Raw genomic sequence first — 13,395 nt, 5'->3', positions numbered from 1 at the left:
GCTTAAAATACTTATTCTTGATCTTGCTTTTGTGATCCTTCCACAAGTCAGTGCACTTTTTCAAGCAACGTGGTTTGTACCCCTCCGAACAAATTTGTAAATTATCCTACAGTACAATTTAAATCATTAGTTCAATTAATAATATAATTGAACAATTTAGTAAATATGCTTTTACCTTAACATCCGCCCATATTGACTCAAGAACATCAATAGGCACTTCGGTCCAATCAACGTACGTAAGAGAAACAATGTTCCCATTACGTACAATGAACCCAAGTTGGCTAGTTAACTTAGACTCATTATCTCCCGTAGGATTGAAGTCGGCGTCGAAATCAATGGCCAACTTCTTGCCCGTACCCCAATCTTTAATGCCTTTTGCAAATCCTCGACCTCGGGGGGAAGATAAAGAACCTGTAGGGCATGTGAGGAGTAATGGAAAAAAAAACACATATTACAAAAATTGATAATAAATAACTTGTAGTTAAATTAATGTAATTAGATACATAACCATTTGTTACACTTGAGTTGGTTTGTGAATCAGTCGCTAGATTTGGAACACATTATAAGAATAAACAAATTATATCAGAATAAAATAAACAACATATAAATTAAAGCATAAATTAAATGCATGAAAACAAACCTGTACCTGCGGTGGGATATGAAGAAGTCGTCAGTCTTAGCATATGAAATTAGAAAGTTTATGTATAGTGAAAATAAAATAATTTAATTAATATAATTTAAGTACATAACAAATTTGTATACCTGTGGTGGCCTATGAAGACAACGTTGGTCGAGACAATTGTGATGATGGTGGTGGCTGTATCAGTGGTTGTGATGGTGGTGGTGGCTGTATCAGTGGCTGTAATGATGGTGGTGGCTGTATCGGTGGCTTTGATGGTGGTGGTGGCTGTATCGATGGCTATGATGGTGGTGGTGGCTGTATCGATGGTTGTGATGGTGGTGGTGATTATGTCTGCATACGCAAAACATCAGCCATAGTGCGAAAGGGATTATTAAGCTTCCTCTTCCGTGTACCTGAGGTGGGATATGAAGAAGTTGTCGATCCTAGCATATGAAATTAGAAAGTTTATGTATAGTGAAAATGAAATAATTTAATTAATATAATTTAAGTATATAACAAATTTGTATACCTATGGTGGCCTGTGAAGACAACGTTGGTCGAGACAATTGTGATGATGGTGGTGGTTGTATCGGTGGCTGTGATGGTGGTGGTGGCTGTATCAGTGGCTGTGATGGTGGTGGTGGCTATATCGGTGGCTGTGATGGTGGTGGTGGCTGTATCGATGGATGTGATGGTGGTGGTGGCAGTATCGATGGCTGTGATGGTGGTGGTGATTGTGTCTGCATACGCAAAACATCAACCATAGTGTGAGAGGGATTATTAAGCTTCCTCTTCTGTGCCATAACAAGCTGTAACAAATACAATTGAAAATATAGAGAATAGTTTGGAGTTAATAATGTAAATACAAAACAAACATAATAAATAAATTGGAAGCACATAAAATTGTTAAATAAAGTAACATGCCCAAATATGCAAGTCATTAAAGCATGAAAATTTACTGTGTCATTATAGAATCCAAAAATTATTACAAAATATCCTAATTCTCTCTCATTTCAACATCAACAGTTTCTCCTTCTACAACTTCCCTCACCAAGCAAACTTCTTCATCACGGACCATTATATTTTCTTCTAATTGTTGACTCATATATGGCTCAGTTTCTGGATCAGTAGAACACATATCAAATAAACCCCTTTGAGACATCTTCACAACCACTTGCCAATCTGATTCTATAGGGTCTGCAACATACCAAACTTGCTCAGCTTGGGATACCAAGATGAAAGGTTCATTGGTGATTTGATCATCTCGATACAACAAATGGTTGAAGTTAGTCAACGTGAACTTGAAATTATCTTCTTTCTTACCCCGAACATTGTCTATCCAGTCACACTTGAACAATACATACTTCATTGCATTGGTGTACCAGATTTCAATGATATCTGTCACTTGTCCATAATAGTACACAGCCCCAATACGAGGATTTTTGTCCTTCCGGCTTGCATAACTAATAGTATCTGCTTTCAAAGCTACACTTGAATTTTGACTGGCTTGACGGTCATCCATAGAATTGACCCAAAAATGAAACCCATTAGTTATGTAACCGGTGAACCTTCTTGCTCCGGTATGAGGACCATTTGCCAATGTATGAATCTCTTCGGAAAATGTGGCATTATCAGTCCTTCGCAAAGTTTGAACCTATTTAAAACATGAAAGCAAATTCAAAACGCAAATCGACCTAAGTTGTAATCTATAGCTAGATTTGTCCATACATACATGTTCTTTAAACCAAGTGTGAAAAGTTTTGAAATGTTCATTTCGGAGTTGATGATCATCAGCACGAGGCATTTTCATCTTAAATTCTTCAAGGTTTTTCCTATATACGTTGAAAAATTATCAATTACAAATTAATATTTGAAATGTAATAAAAAACAAAAAAAAACTTGTCAAATATTGAGTAAGAGGGGTATCTACTTTAGGAATGATTCAACTGCTTTCGTATTGAACAAGATATATCGATGACACTGTACATAAGAAGTATGACCAAGGTTGAAAGTTGTGGTTTCACCAACAGCACGACCCATATTAGCTGCACCATTGTAGTTCCTTACAGGCCGATTCAATTTAGTTTCCATATCATTCAGATATTGAGAGCAAAAATTCATGCATTCTTCCATGAGATAACCTTTAGCCATTGAACCTTCTGGATGAGCCCGATTACGTACATATTGCTTTAAAGTAAGAAGATATCTCTCAATTGGATACATCTATCGAAATTGAATCGCTCCAGCCACCAATGCTTCATCACCTAGGTGTATAGGCAGATGCTCCGTTATATCAAAAAAAGCTGGTGGAAATATTTTCTCCAAATGACAAAGTGTTAGTACTATACAACCTTGGATATTTGCTACATCTGTTTGACGATTTACTTTGGAACACAATTATCTGAAGAAATTACTTAATTCAATCAAGGCTTGAACAACATTCTTAGGCAACAATCCTCGTACACCCAAAGGAATAAGTTGTTGCATCAGAATATGACTATCGTGGCTCTTTAGACCCGAAATGCTTCTATCCTGTAATCGTACACGACGAGAAATATTTGATGAATACCCGTCAGGAACTCTAACGTCCTTAAGCATTTTCAAGAACAAATATTTCTAATCCTTGGTCATTGTGAATTGTGTTGGTGGCAAATAAGCTTTATTCGTCCCTCTTGACTGCAAGTGTAGGGGTTTTCTAATATTCATTTCTTGCAGATCGCGCCAAGCATTGACATTATCCTTGGATTTCCCTACAACCCCCAGTATTGTCCACAATACATTGTCACATACATTCTTCTCTATATGCATCATATCAAGGTTATGTCTTATTAGATTGTGCTCCCAATATGGCAATTGAAAAAATATACTCTTTTTTCTCCAACTATGAGTGCGAGGTCCAGCTCTCTTTAAGGTCATCCAGCCTGTATTGGGTTAAGATACCCTCAGATTCTACTTGTAGCAAAATCTCTGATCCAGATAACAATCTCGATTTGAGACTGAATTCTCGAGTACCATCAAATGATACTTTATCCTTTCGAAATTTATGACCACTAGATAGGAATCTGCGATGACCTAAATATGAATGTTTCCTACCATGTTTCAACCAACGCGATCTACTTTCCTTATTGCAACATGGACATGCATATTCTCCTTTCGTGCTCCATCCTAACAAGTTTGCATATGCTGGAAAATCACTAATTGTCCATAACAAAGTTGCATGCATTTGAAACATTTGATTTGTTGATGCATCAAATGTAGAGACACTGTCAGTCCATAGTTCCTTCAACTCCTCAATCAATGGCTGCATATACACATCAATTTTGTCACCAGGTCCTTTTGGGCCATCGATAAGTGTCGACAAAATCAAAAATGGTTGTTTCATGCACATCCATGGCGGCAAGTTGTATGGAATGAGAACAACAGGCCAGGTGCTATGAACTATGTTCATCAATCTGAATGGGTTAAAACCATTCGATGCTAACCCAAGCCTTACACTTTGGCAATCATCAGCAAAGTCAATATTTCGACGGTCAAAATCTTTCCATGCAAGGGAGTCAGGAGGATGTCTTAAGACACCATCATCTTGCCATTCCTCTGCATGTCATTTCATGAGCTTGGTCGTTTTTGATGACATATACAACCTCTGCAATCTTTGCTTCAAAGGGAAATACCTTATCTGTTTAGAGGGTATCTGTTTACCGCCTCCACGAGGAACATTTGAACTATCAGCTCTATTTTGTTTCCACCCAGAACTTTTGCATATGACACATTCATCAAGATTGATGTATTCATTTCGGAACAGCATACAACTATTGGGGCATACATCCCAAGTTTCACATGTGAAGCCCAAATCTGTAGTGATCTTTTGAGCTTTATAGTAAGAATCAGGAAGTTTCGCACCCTCAAGGAAGGCGTCATTCAATAACTCAAGTAACATGGTAACAGAAGTGTCACACCATTGATTTAGCACCTTCATATGTAAAAGTCGAACAATGAACGACAAAGATGTGAACTTCTGACAACCCGGATACAATTCACTCTGAGCATCCTTTAAAAGTTTGAAGTAATTTTTAGTCTCTACATTTGGACCTAACTGCAGATCAGTTGCAAGTGGTTCTGCTACATTGGGATTAGTTGGTGCCTGTGGTTCATCACCTACAACACTTGTACTAGGAACTAAAATACCAGTAACATCGTGTATCATTCCCACCATATCATCCCTAATGTTTTCATTCACTAAGGCTTCATTATCTCAGTTACCATGCACAGAAGTATACGACTCTCCATGATTAATCCGATGTTTGTATTTGTTTAGAAAGCCATTTGAAATCAAGTGCTCTCGCACACTATCTCGGACAAGATGATAGCGATTCTTGCATTTCCTACATGGACAACAAATCATCGAACTTGTAGCCCTATTGGTGTATGCAAACACTAGAAATCAATCGATCCCATTCATGTATTATCTCGACATCCTATTTGGCAAATCAATCTAACTCTTGTCCATTTTGTTTACTTCTCCTAAATATATATTCTGTACACATGAACATGCATATTAATTAACCATAACAACAATTCTAATATTTTATACATCATAAATGCTCACATTCCAATAGGTGAGCAAATATATCATGGACAAAAATGCAAACATTCCAATAGGTGAGCAAATATATCATGGACAGAAATGGAAGTTAAAGATAGAAATTTTCATTATGATTAGATTGTGTCATTACCAATAAAAACCAGACCACGTAACAATTCAATGCATCAGTCACCAAAAAATAATCTTAAAAGTCACAAACCTATATAGAAGAAGGTGATTCACATTAACAACATTCCTTATCTCAAGGTGTTTAGGTTACTGTTGTACAAATATTAAAAAATTCTATTTGAAAATTTTTTTTGGGAGACACACATGTCGATCACTTAAACACATAAGAAACACATATTAAGTTCGGACAAAATAACTTGGGATTCAATGATAAAAAGAAAACCTATGTATATTAATATATTTATAACTATTATTCTTACCTACTTCAAAGTTTGGAAATTAGATTTATGTTGTAATCTTTATTATCTTTGAAAGGAATGCTCATATATATGACAAGATAAATATATAAAACTATATTTACGCTCAAGTCCTCTACATGTTGTGTTCTGCATTGTGAAAATTTATCATGTCAACGTATCTGTATCATATCATGTTGCATGTTCATGACCATGCTCTTTGGATATTATACAGTTGACAAACCTAAAAGGGGGCTAGAATAACTGAAAAAGGACCAACCCAAAGTAGGTAGTAATAATAGAATGCACCAATTAAAGCTCGTACATCAGATTGAACAAAGCAGACAAAGATATGCTCAGACTCATAGAGTAATAGCTTAAATAAATGAGAATTATAATGTTTTTATGATAAATTACAGTTACCTACAAATTCCCCTTGTGTTTCTGAAAATTGCAATTCCCTTCTGTCAGAGTTTTGACTTTTAATGGGTTAACAGAAAAAATAAAATTAGCATATTACCCTTACAAACTAAAACACAAAAAGTTTACTAACCCCCCTTCATCTCCTCATCCAGCCCTCTACCACAACCAGAGCATCAAACATCTATGTTCTCTCTCACCATCACCTCTCACAGCCACCTCACACAGATACATCACCTTTCACCACCACCTCCTCCATTACCCCTACCAACAAAAAACACCCACACCCACACCGCACTACCAGTACCAGCTATGAACCCACCACCAATTCAGTGCATGTGTTTAGATATTTATTGATTTAGGCCTTAACATCCACAGGAGTGGAGCAGATTTGCTTGTACCTCTACTTCCTGCTACTGTTGAAATATGTTCAGATTTTGTTCCTAATGTAGATGTGGATCAGCCACTTTTAAAGTTGTTTTGCATGCGGTGGTTCTATGTTGCTCTTTTAAGGTTAGCCCCTCCTATACAGAAAACTCAGGTTCCAACAAAGTTTGTTTCCACTATGCTGAATAGTGTTGGAAGTATGGGTGCAAATGCAATGACCCTTCAAGCAGTGATGGACCATACATGTGAAACACTCATTGTCTGCTGCTGTCCAGTGCATTTCTCAAGGGACTCCACCCCTTTTAAGTTTGATCTATGCAAGTAACTTTTAATCTCCAAATCTTTTCATTGTTTACTCTAGGATTCAACTAAATGTTACTTCCTTTTCCAAATGTTTCTCATCGAAGGAATTGCAACACTAGATTGTTGCTTTGGAGATAGATACAGTCGAATTGATTTGCGGAGCTTTTTAGTCTAAATTCTTTTATGCTGTGCAAAGACATACATATGATCATATTATATACTTGTTCTGCAAGCAGGGGACAAAGGGGGCAATAGTAAATCTAGGGATGTCAAGTGTGAAGGTGCAGACTTAGCTTTGAGGATAGTGCTCTTCAAATACATTAGATTATTCTAGGGGTAAAAAGAGAATTTTAAAATTTAAAATTACTGACAGCATAAAATTCTTATAGTTGACCTAACGGTTGAAGAACAGAAGGGGTATTTGTTATGTGATTTGAAACCTCACGGGAGAGATGCATTTTCTAGAACCTGAGGAAATCAAATGTATTTGTCATAAACCAAAGGGGAAGTAATTGTAAATTTTTTACATTGGTTGCAGTGTCATTCTATTTCCAATAGCCATTACATGCTACTTCACTTGGAGTTTCATTCATTTGGTGGATTTCTTCTCTCCGATCTACCATCATCTGGGGATCAATTTCATTGGTAAGTACTTTCATTTATCTACCGCAATTCACAAAGCAGTTGTTCTAGTAGTCAAACAATTGAAATGTGTATGATTTATTGAAGAAATTTCTATTTTCTTGGATCTTACTTTCTTGATTTAAAGAGGGAATGGTTTATTAACAAGTATCTTGGTTCAGTATGATCATTTATAAATATATCTTGGTCCTTACAAATGTATCACTCTAATCAAACTAGTTATTTTTATTTTTCAGAAAACAAATTTTGAAAACAAAATCAAAGAGGGCGACTAAGACTTAAAAAATTATTATCACTCAATGTGTATTATATTGGCCATCTGTCTCCTAATACTAGAGTGGAGCTGTTGAAGGTTGGGCAAACCATGGGAGGCTCTCAAAACAAAAGAGTAAGTGAACATGTTAGGCCTGACACAGTCTCTAAGCATGAGAATCTGAGAATCAAGAATTGCAAGGTCTTGTCGTGGTGGAAGAGATCAACTCTCCATACAGAGGCTTAATAGAAGATGCTAAGATCATTAAGCGTGGGTATGAATGTACTGTGCAACATATCTACAATGAAGGAAATTTGTGTGCGGATGCACTACCAAAGCTTGGAGCGGAGCAACCAGAGGATATATTGGTGGTTAATGAACCACCAGCAGAAATTAGGAGTCTGCTAGTTACAGACATCATTGGTAGAGCTAGGGAGAGGGCTTAGCCCTGCTGTGTGTTTTTTAACTTTCCGATGTACCTAAAAAAATGCTCTTTAACAAACAAGATAAATACAACATATACTAGACATCATACAGCCTATAGCATCAGACACCAGCAACAATACACACCCTATAGCAGCAAACACCTCAAAATCTATTAGAAAACCACCTCTCATACACCAGCAGACAATACACCAGTAGACATCATAGCAGCAATACACACCCTACATCATATGTTAGCAGACTAACAACAGTTCACAACTCTGCACTAGTAGCTACCAAACAACTAACTCCACATTCATCAAACCAGATAGGCCAGCAGCTACCAACCATTCATCAAAACAGACCAACCAGCACCAAAACCCCAAAACAGCAACCAGAGGCAGATCATATATTCAAGCAATTGTTGATATTATGAATGCAGAATCAACCAACTCCACTACCGAGACTACTACTGATGGGGCAGATTTTGCTACAAAGGATGCAATGACCAAACTAATGAATAATACTCTTAGCATCCTCTGCAGATTTGCTAACACCAGGGCCCAATAGCAGAAACCTCCAGACAGCCCTTTCTAAGGCAAAAATAAGGCCTTGTCATGCATTTGAGCAAACTAAAGTGTATTTTGCATTTGATCAAACCTAGCAACTACACCAACTAAATTAAATTCTCAACTGCAGCAGCATACAGACAAAACAGAAGCAGCAAACACACACATAGCAGCATACACACACAAAGCAAACTGAAACAAACTGACAGACTGAGGCAGAGGAATAGAGCCTGAGCCAAAGCAGCAGAAACTGAAGCAACACTGAAAAACAAAGCAGAGCAAAAAAAGACACTAGCATTGCATAACAGTCCATCCTCTCACAACAACAGCATACCTTCATACCTGAGTAAGGCAGACCATCAAAATAAGGTTGTCCATCCTACTCCATTCCATCTTGATTTGTTCTCTTTCAAAAGTCTCCTAAATATGCATATTAACACAGTTTTCAAATAAAGCTGATTGTTGAGTAAAATTTTAATGTTTTTAGTTTCATTTTCTTGTAAAGATACCCAATATATATATCTTAAACTTTGTTTCTTAACAGATTTACTACACATGGGATGCTAGTTAGATTATTAGTTTTTTGGCTAAAGAAAAGGGTAAGAGGAGACAACTAATGCGGTACAATTCTCTTTGGGCATGACAAATTAACACAGTTTTCAAGTAAAGCTGATAATTGAGTGATAATTTTAATGCTTTCAGTTTCATTTTCTTATGAAGATACCCAAAATATATACATGTTTCTTAAAATTTGTTTCTTAACAAATCTACTTCACATGGGGGAAGTTAGTTAGATTATTAATTTTTTGCTACAGAAAAAGGTAAGAGGAGGCTACCAATGTGTTACAATTTTCTTTGGACATGATCATAGAAGTTTCTATTTAGTGAGGAATCTAACAGTATGAACTTAGACGGGCAAGACTCTTGCTTACTAATTCTGAGTAACTAATTCCTTACTATTATACTCTTAATAAAACTAGAATAAAATTATGACTGAAGTTCATCTGGAGAGTGCAACTACGAATTTGCAATATCTATTAGAAGGCACTCCCTCATTAGATAGTTAGCTAATGATGGTTTTCAAGCCTAGAATAAGGATTAGAAACAAAGTGGAGTAAAGCTATAATTTAAATGTGTGAGCTGTTGATATGATTTTGAACAATAATTGCACTAATCCTACTGAGGAAATTGATATTCTTCCGGAAGCACTTGAATTTTCCTCCACTCATAGTGGCGAGAGTGTCACAAAGTCAATAATTTCTGCTTGGTCATATCTCCCACTTCATTTCCCCACCTCCAATCCCAAGCTTAATAAGAAGGAACCCATGTAAGAGAGCTTCAACATAGAATCAAAAAACCAAAAGCAAAAGCATGGGTTGTTTGTTATGCCGTCTTTTTCTTCTCATAGTCTTACTCTTCCTTTGCACTTCCCCTGCAGAATCCACTGATCCCTCAGGCCAATTTTGCAATACAAACACCAACATAAGCAATAATCAAATATCAGCAAACATTGATCGCTTCTTGCCTCAATTGGTCAAGGGTACAATCCTAAATGGCTATATTAACACTTCCTATGGCAAAGCCAAAAACCAAGTCTATGGCTTATCACAATGTAGAGCCGAAATCAAACACACACCAACGGAAAATCAATTTTCGCACAAATCAAACACACACACACACATTTGAACTGTTCTATTCTTAATGAAAAGAGTTTCAATGAATTAATGAGCAGGGAGAAACAGACGATAGAAGGCCAGAGGAGAGCAGAGGAAAGAAAATGAAGGCTATACCTGGATGCCGGAGGAAGAACTAGAGTGGCACTGTTGTTGCCACTGCAAGACAGACAGAACGACAACTGGGTGAGAGGGAGGGTCTACATGAGCAAGAGCGAGAGAAAAGAAGAGGGTTACCTAGACAAAGATGTTGCCGCTGCAAGAGAGATAGAATGACGACTAGGTAAGAGAGAGGGTAAGAGAGAGGGAGAGAGCAGTGAGATTAGGTGAGATTAGGGTAGAGTATCAAAGGAAGAGAGCAGTGAGATAGAAGAAGGGTTTTTTTTTTTTTTTTTGATTCCAACAGATTACAGAAAATTTGGGGATTTCGGGAAAGAGGGAGAGTGGGAGAGGATTTTGGCACGAATTTAGGAATACTATTTGAGACGATATTAAGGCCCATCGCGAGTGAATGAGAAAAAAAAAAGAAAATTGTGACGGATTGCCAAAAGAGCGTCGCAAAAAAAAAATTAAACCAGAAAAATTTTGCGACGTTTAACATACCGTCGCATCTAACCTTACTTTTTGCCACGGGCTTAGTTTTTCCACCGCAACAAAAATAATTTCGCGACGTCATTAAATATAGTCGTAAAAACACGTTTTTTGCAACGGAACTTTGTAGACACCTCATTTTTGACCGTCCTCAAGACTCGGTTCTACTTGCAGGTACATCTGGACACAAGTTCGATTGCTCGTCGAGTATTCGACTTTGCGGCGGAACATCACAGGTTCGAGCTTTCCAAACCCTGTATCCTTTCTGCCCTATTCTTGGACCATGACTTGGTCCTTTCAGAATGTGTTTCTTGGTCCACTGCCGGCCACCTTTTGGCCCTGCCAGCCTTCACTTTGTTGTTGCCGGCCATTGATTGAGCCTGCCGGCCATCAATGAGCCACTGCCGGCCATCCCTAATGGCCAGCAGCACCCCTGTCTCAACAGGTTTCACTCCATATCTTTTGAGCCAGCTAGAATCCTTTTATCTGCCCTCCATATATGGAGGGATGAAGCTCTTGCCAAGCTTCTTGAAGAAGCTTTGCATTGATTTTCTGCTATATAAGGAGAGAGCCTCTCTCTTTAGCAGAGGTTCAGCATTTTGAGAAGAAATATATCTCTCTCTCTATATATATTGTTGTTGATTTGTGCCTTGAAGTCCATTTTCCTTGCACTTTTACACTACAACACTTAGAGATACACCACCATCTTTGGATTGAGGTTCTTGGGAGGACTTTTTGAGCTCTGAAAGTGAGATTTTACCCCCTGAAGTTGCTGGTTTCGAAGTTGATCTTCAAGGGTGAGCTTCTTTCCATTTTTAGCACTTTTTGTACCTCATTTTGGCCATCCTTGCATATTGTTTTAGGCCTTGCTTTCAACTGAAAAAAGTCTTTTATTTAAGTGCTTTTGAAGTTTGTTTAAGGTCTTTTGGCTGTTGAGGGTCTTCAATCCTCTTGTTGGCCTTGCTTGGCCTTGTTTTGAGCCATGCCTGAAGGCCTCCGAGCTAGCCTTGGTTTGGCCTTCTAACCATTGAAATCCAATGGATTTTTAGTGGTAGGCATGTGGTTTTGAGGCCTCAAATCAAAGGGGGTGGCCTCTTCTCTTTTGATTTTTGTTTGCTTGCATTTTTGGCCTTCCAAAGGAGCATGCCTCTCTGTACTTTTGAGGTTTAGTTTAAGCCCTTTTTTGTCACTTTTAGGACCTTCCTTGGCTCTTTCCATGGCTGGTTTGGTCACCTTTTGCATGCATCTTGTATGTGTAGTGTAATCCCATTTGTAGCTCATCAAAGTAGCATGTTTGCCTAGCTTGTGTTGAGTCCATTTCAGTAGGTTTTTGGTGATGTTTTACCATGCCTTAGATCTGTTTTGGGTTGGTTTTGTCACTCCATGCATGTGCAATACACTTGTAGTGTAAATCTCATAAACTAGCTTTATATGCTTCTTGCTTTAGCATGTCATCCTAGCTTATGTTCAGTCCATTTCAGCATGTATTTGGGCATCATTTGGCATGTCATGACTCTATCTTTTGTTGGTTTGGTAGTATTTTGCATACTCCATATACTTGTAGAACAAATCTTGCTTAGTAGCTTTATGTGCATGATGTCTTGACTCATCATCCTAGCATATTTTGGGTTTGCTCCAGCATGATTTTGTTCTTATTTTGAGGTGTTTTAACACTGTTTTGGTCTTCTATGGCCATATCACTCATGTTTTGAATAGCTATAGTGTAAATGCTTAGGCTAGCCTTAGGTTTTGAGGCCCCTATCATGCCATACATGTGATGTTTGCATGCTTTGCCATCATTCTAAATGTTTATTTCAGTCCATGAAATGTGGCCATACACTTGCAGTTGACATGCTTTTAATGCCTTGGAGCCTTGGCTCTTTATGCCTCATGAATGGATCATTGTGCATGCCATTAAGCCTAAGCCTTTGGCTCATCATATCAGTGCATTTTTTGTCTTGTTATACCATGATGTAACTCTGTTTTATGTTGTCCAAGTCATGCCATGTTTGGTTTCAATAGGTGTAGTGCATTGCCTCTTTTGTAGCCTTGCATGCTCCATGTATTTGGCCATGTGTTCTAGCTTGTGTTGGCTAGTGTTCTAGCTTGTGTTGGCTAGCTTTGAGCTTGTTTTTGGTCTTGTTTGGACCTGCCTTGGGATTGTTTTAGGTTCCCTTAGCCCTTTGAGGCTTGCTTTGTATGGCCATGGCTTAAGTCCCTTTGCTAGTTCTTAGCTTTTGAGCTTCATGCATGCTATGCTTATGTTATGTGTGTGATTTGGCATCATTCCTAACATCATTTCAGAGCATGTAGTATTGTCATACTTCCATGCTTGTCACCCTTTAAGTGTGCTTAAGAGTTACATCTTGGTGCTTTAATCCTTGAGCCAATTGGCATGCATGTTTGCCTTGCCTTTTCATGCTCTTCATACTATCAATTCATCACTTATGGCCACTGATTTGGGCATAGTTGAGGTCTGCCCATATTGTTGATGCATGCTTGTCT

At 37.8% G+C, this 13,395-nt stretch overlaps 1 protein-coding gene across 1 annotated transcript; it reads right to left on the bottom strand.

Moving 5' to 3' along the window:
• Nucleotides 1–3,238: 3,238 nt before the first annotated feature.
• On the bottom strand, nt 3,239–4,835 carry LOC145802532 (uncharacterized). Its single transcript, XM_082895259.1, has 4 exons — nt 4,322–4,835; nt 4,116–4,216; nt 3,563–3,923; nt 3,239–3,420 (listed from the first exon to the last, which is right to left on the bottom strand). The coding sequence occupies exons 1-4, from the start codon at nt 4,833–4,835 to the stop codon at nt 3,239–3,241; spliced, it is 1,158 nt and encodes a 385-aa protein (XP_082751385.1).
• Nucleotides 4,836–13,395: the final 8,560 nt, after the last annotated feature.

The sequence above is a fragment of the Camellia sinensis genome, chromosome 11, assembly GCF_055761805.1.
Source record: "Camellia sinensis isolate YWXY chromosome 11, ASM5576180v1, whole genome shotgun sequence".
Classification (NCBI taxonomy): domain Eukaryota; kingdom Viridiplantae; phylum Streptophyta; class Magnoliopsida; order Ericales; family Theaceae; genus Camellia; species Camellia sinensis.
This window is presented reverse-complemented; position numbering and strand designations above follow the sequence as displayed.

Coding starts and splice junctions, on each gene's coding strand:
- LOC145802532 (XM_082895259.1), bottom strand. CDS start 4,835: ATGGTGGGAATGATACACGATGTTACTGGTATTTTAGTTCCTAGTACA. Junction 4,217..4,321: donor AAATGTTCCTCGTGGAGGCG/GTAAACAGATAC, acceptor AATGACATGCAG/AGGAATGGCAAGATGATGGT. Junction 3,421..3,562: donor GCTACAAGTAGAATCTGAGG/GTATCTTAACCC, acceptor TGATGCATATAG/AGAAGAATGTATGTGACAAT.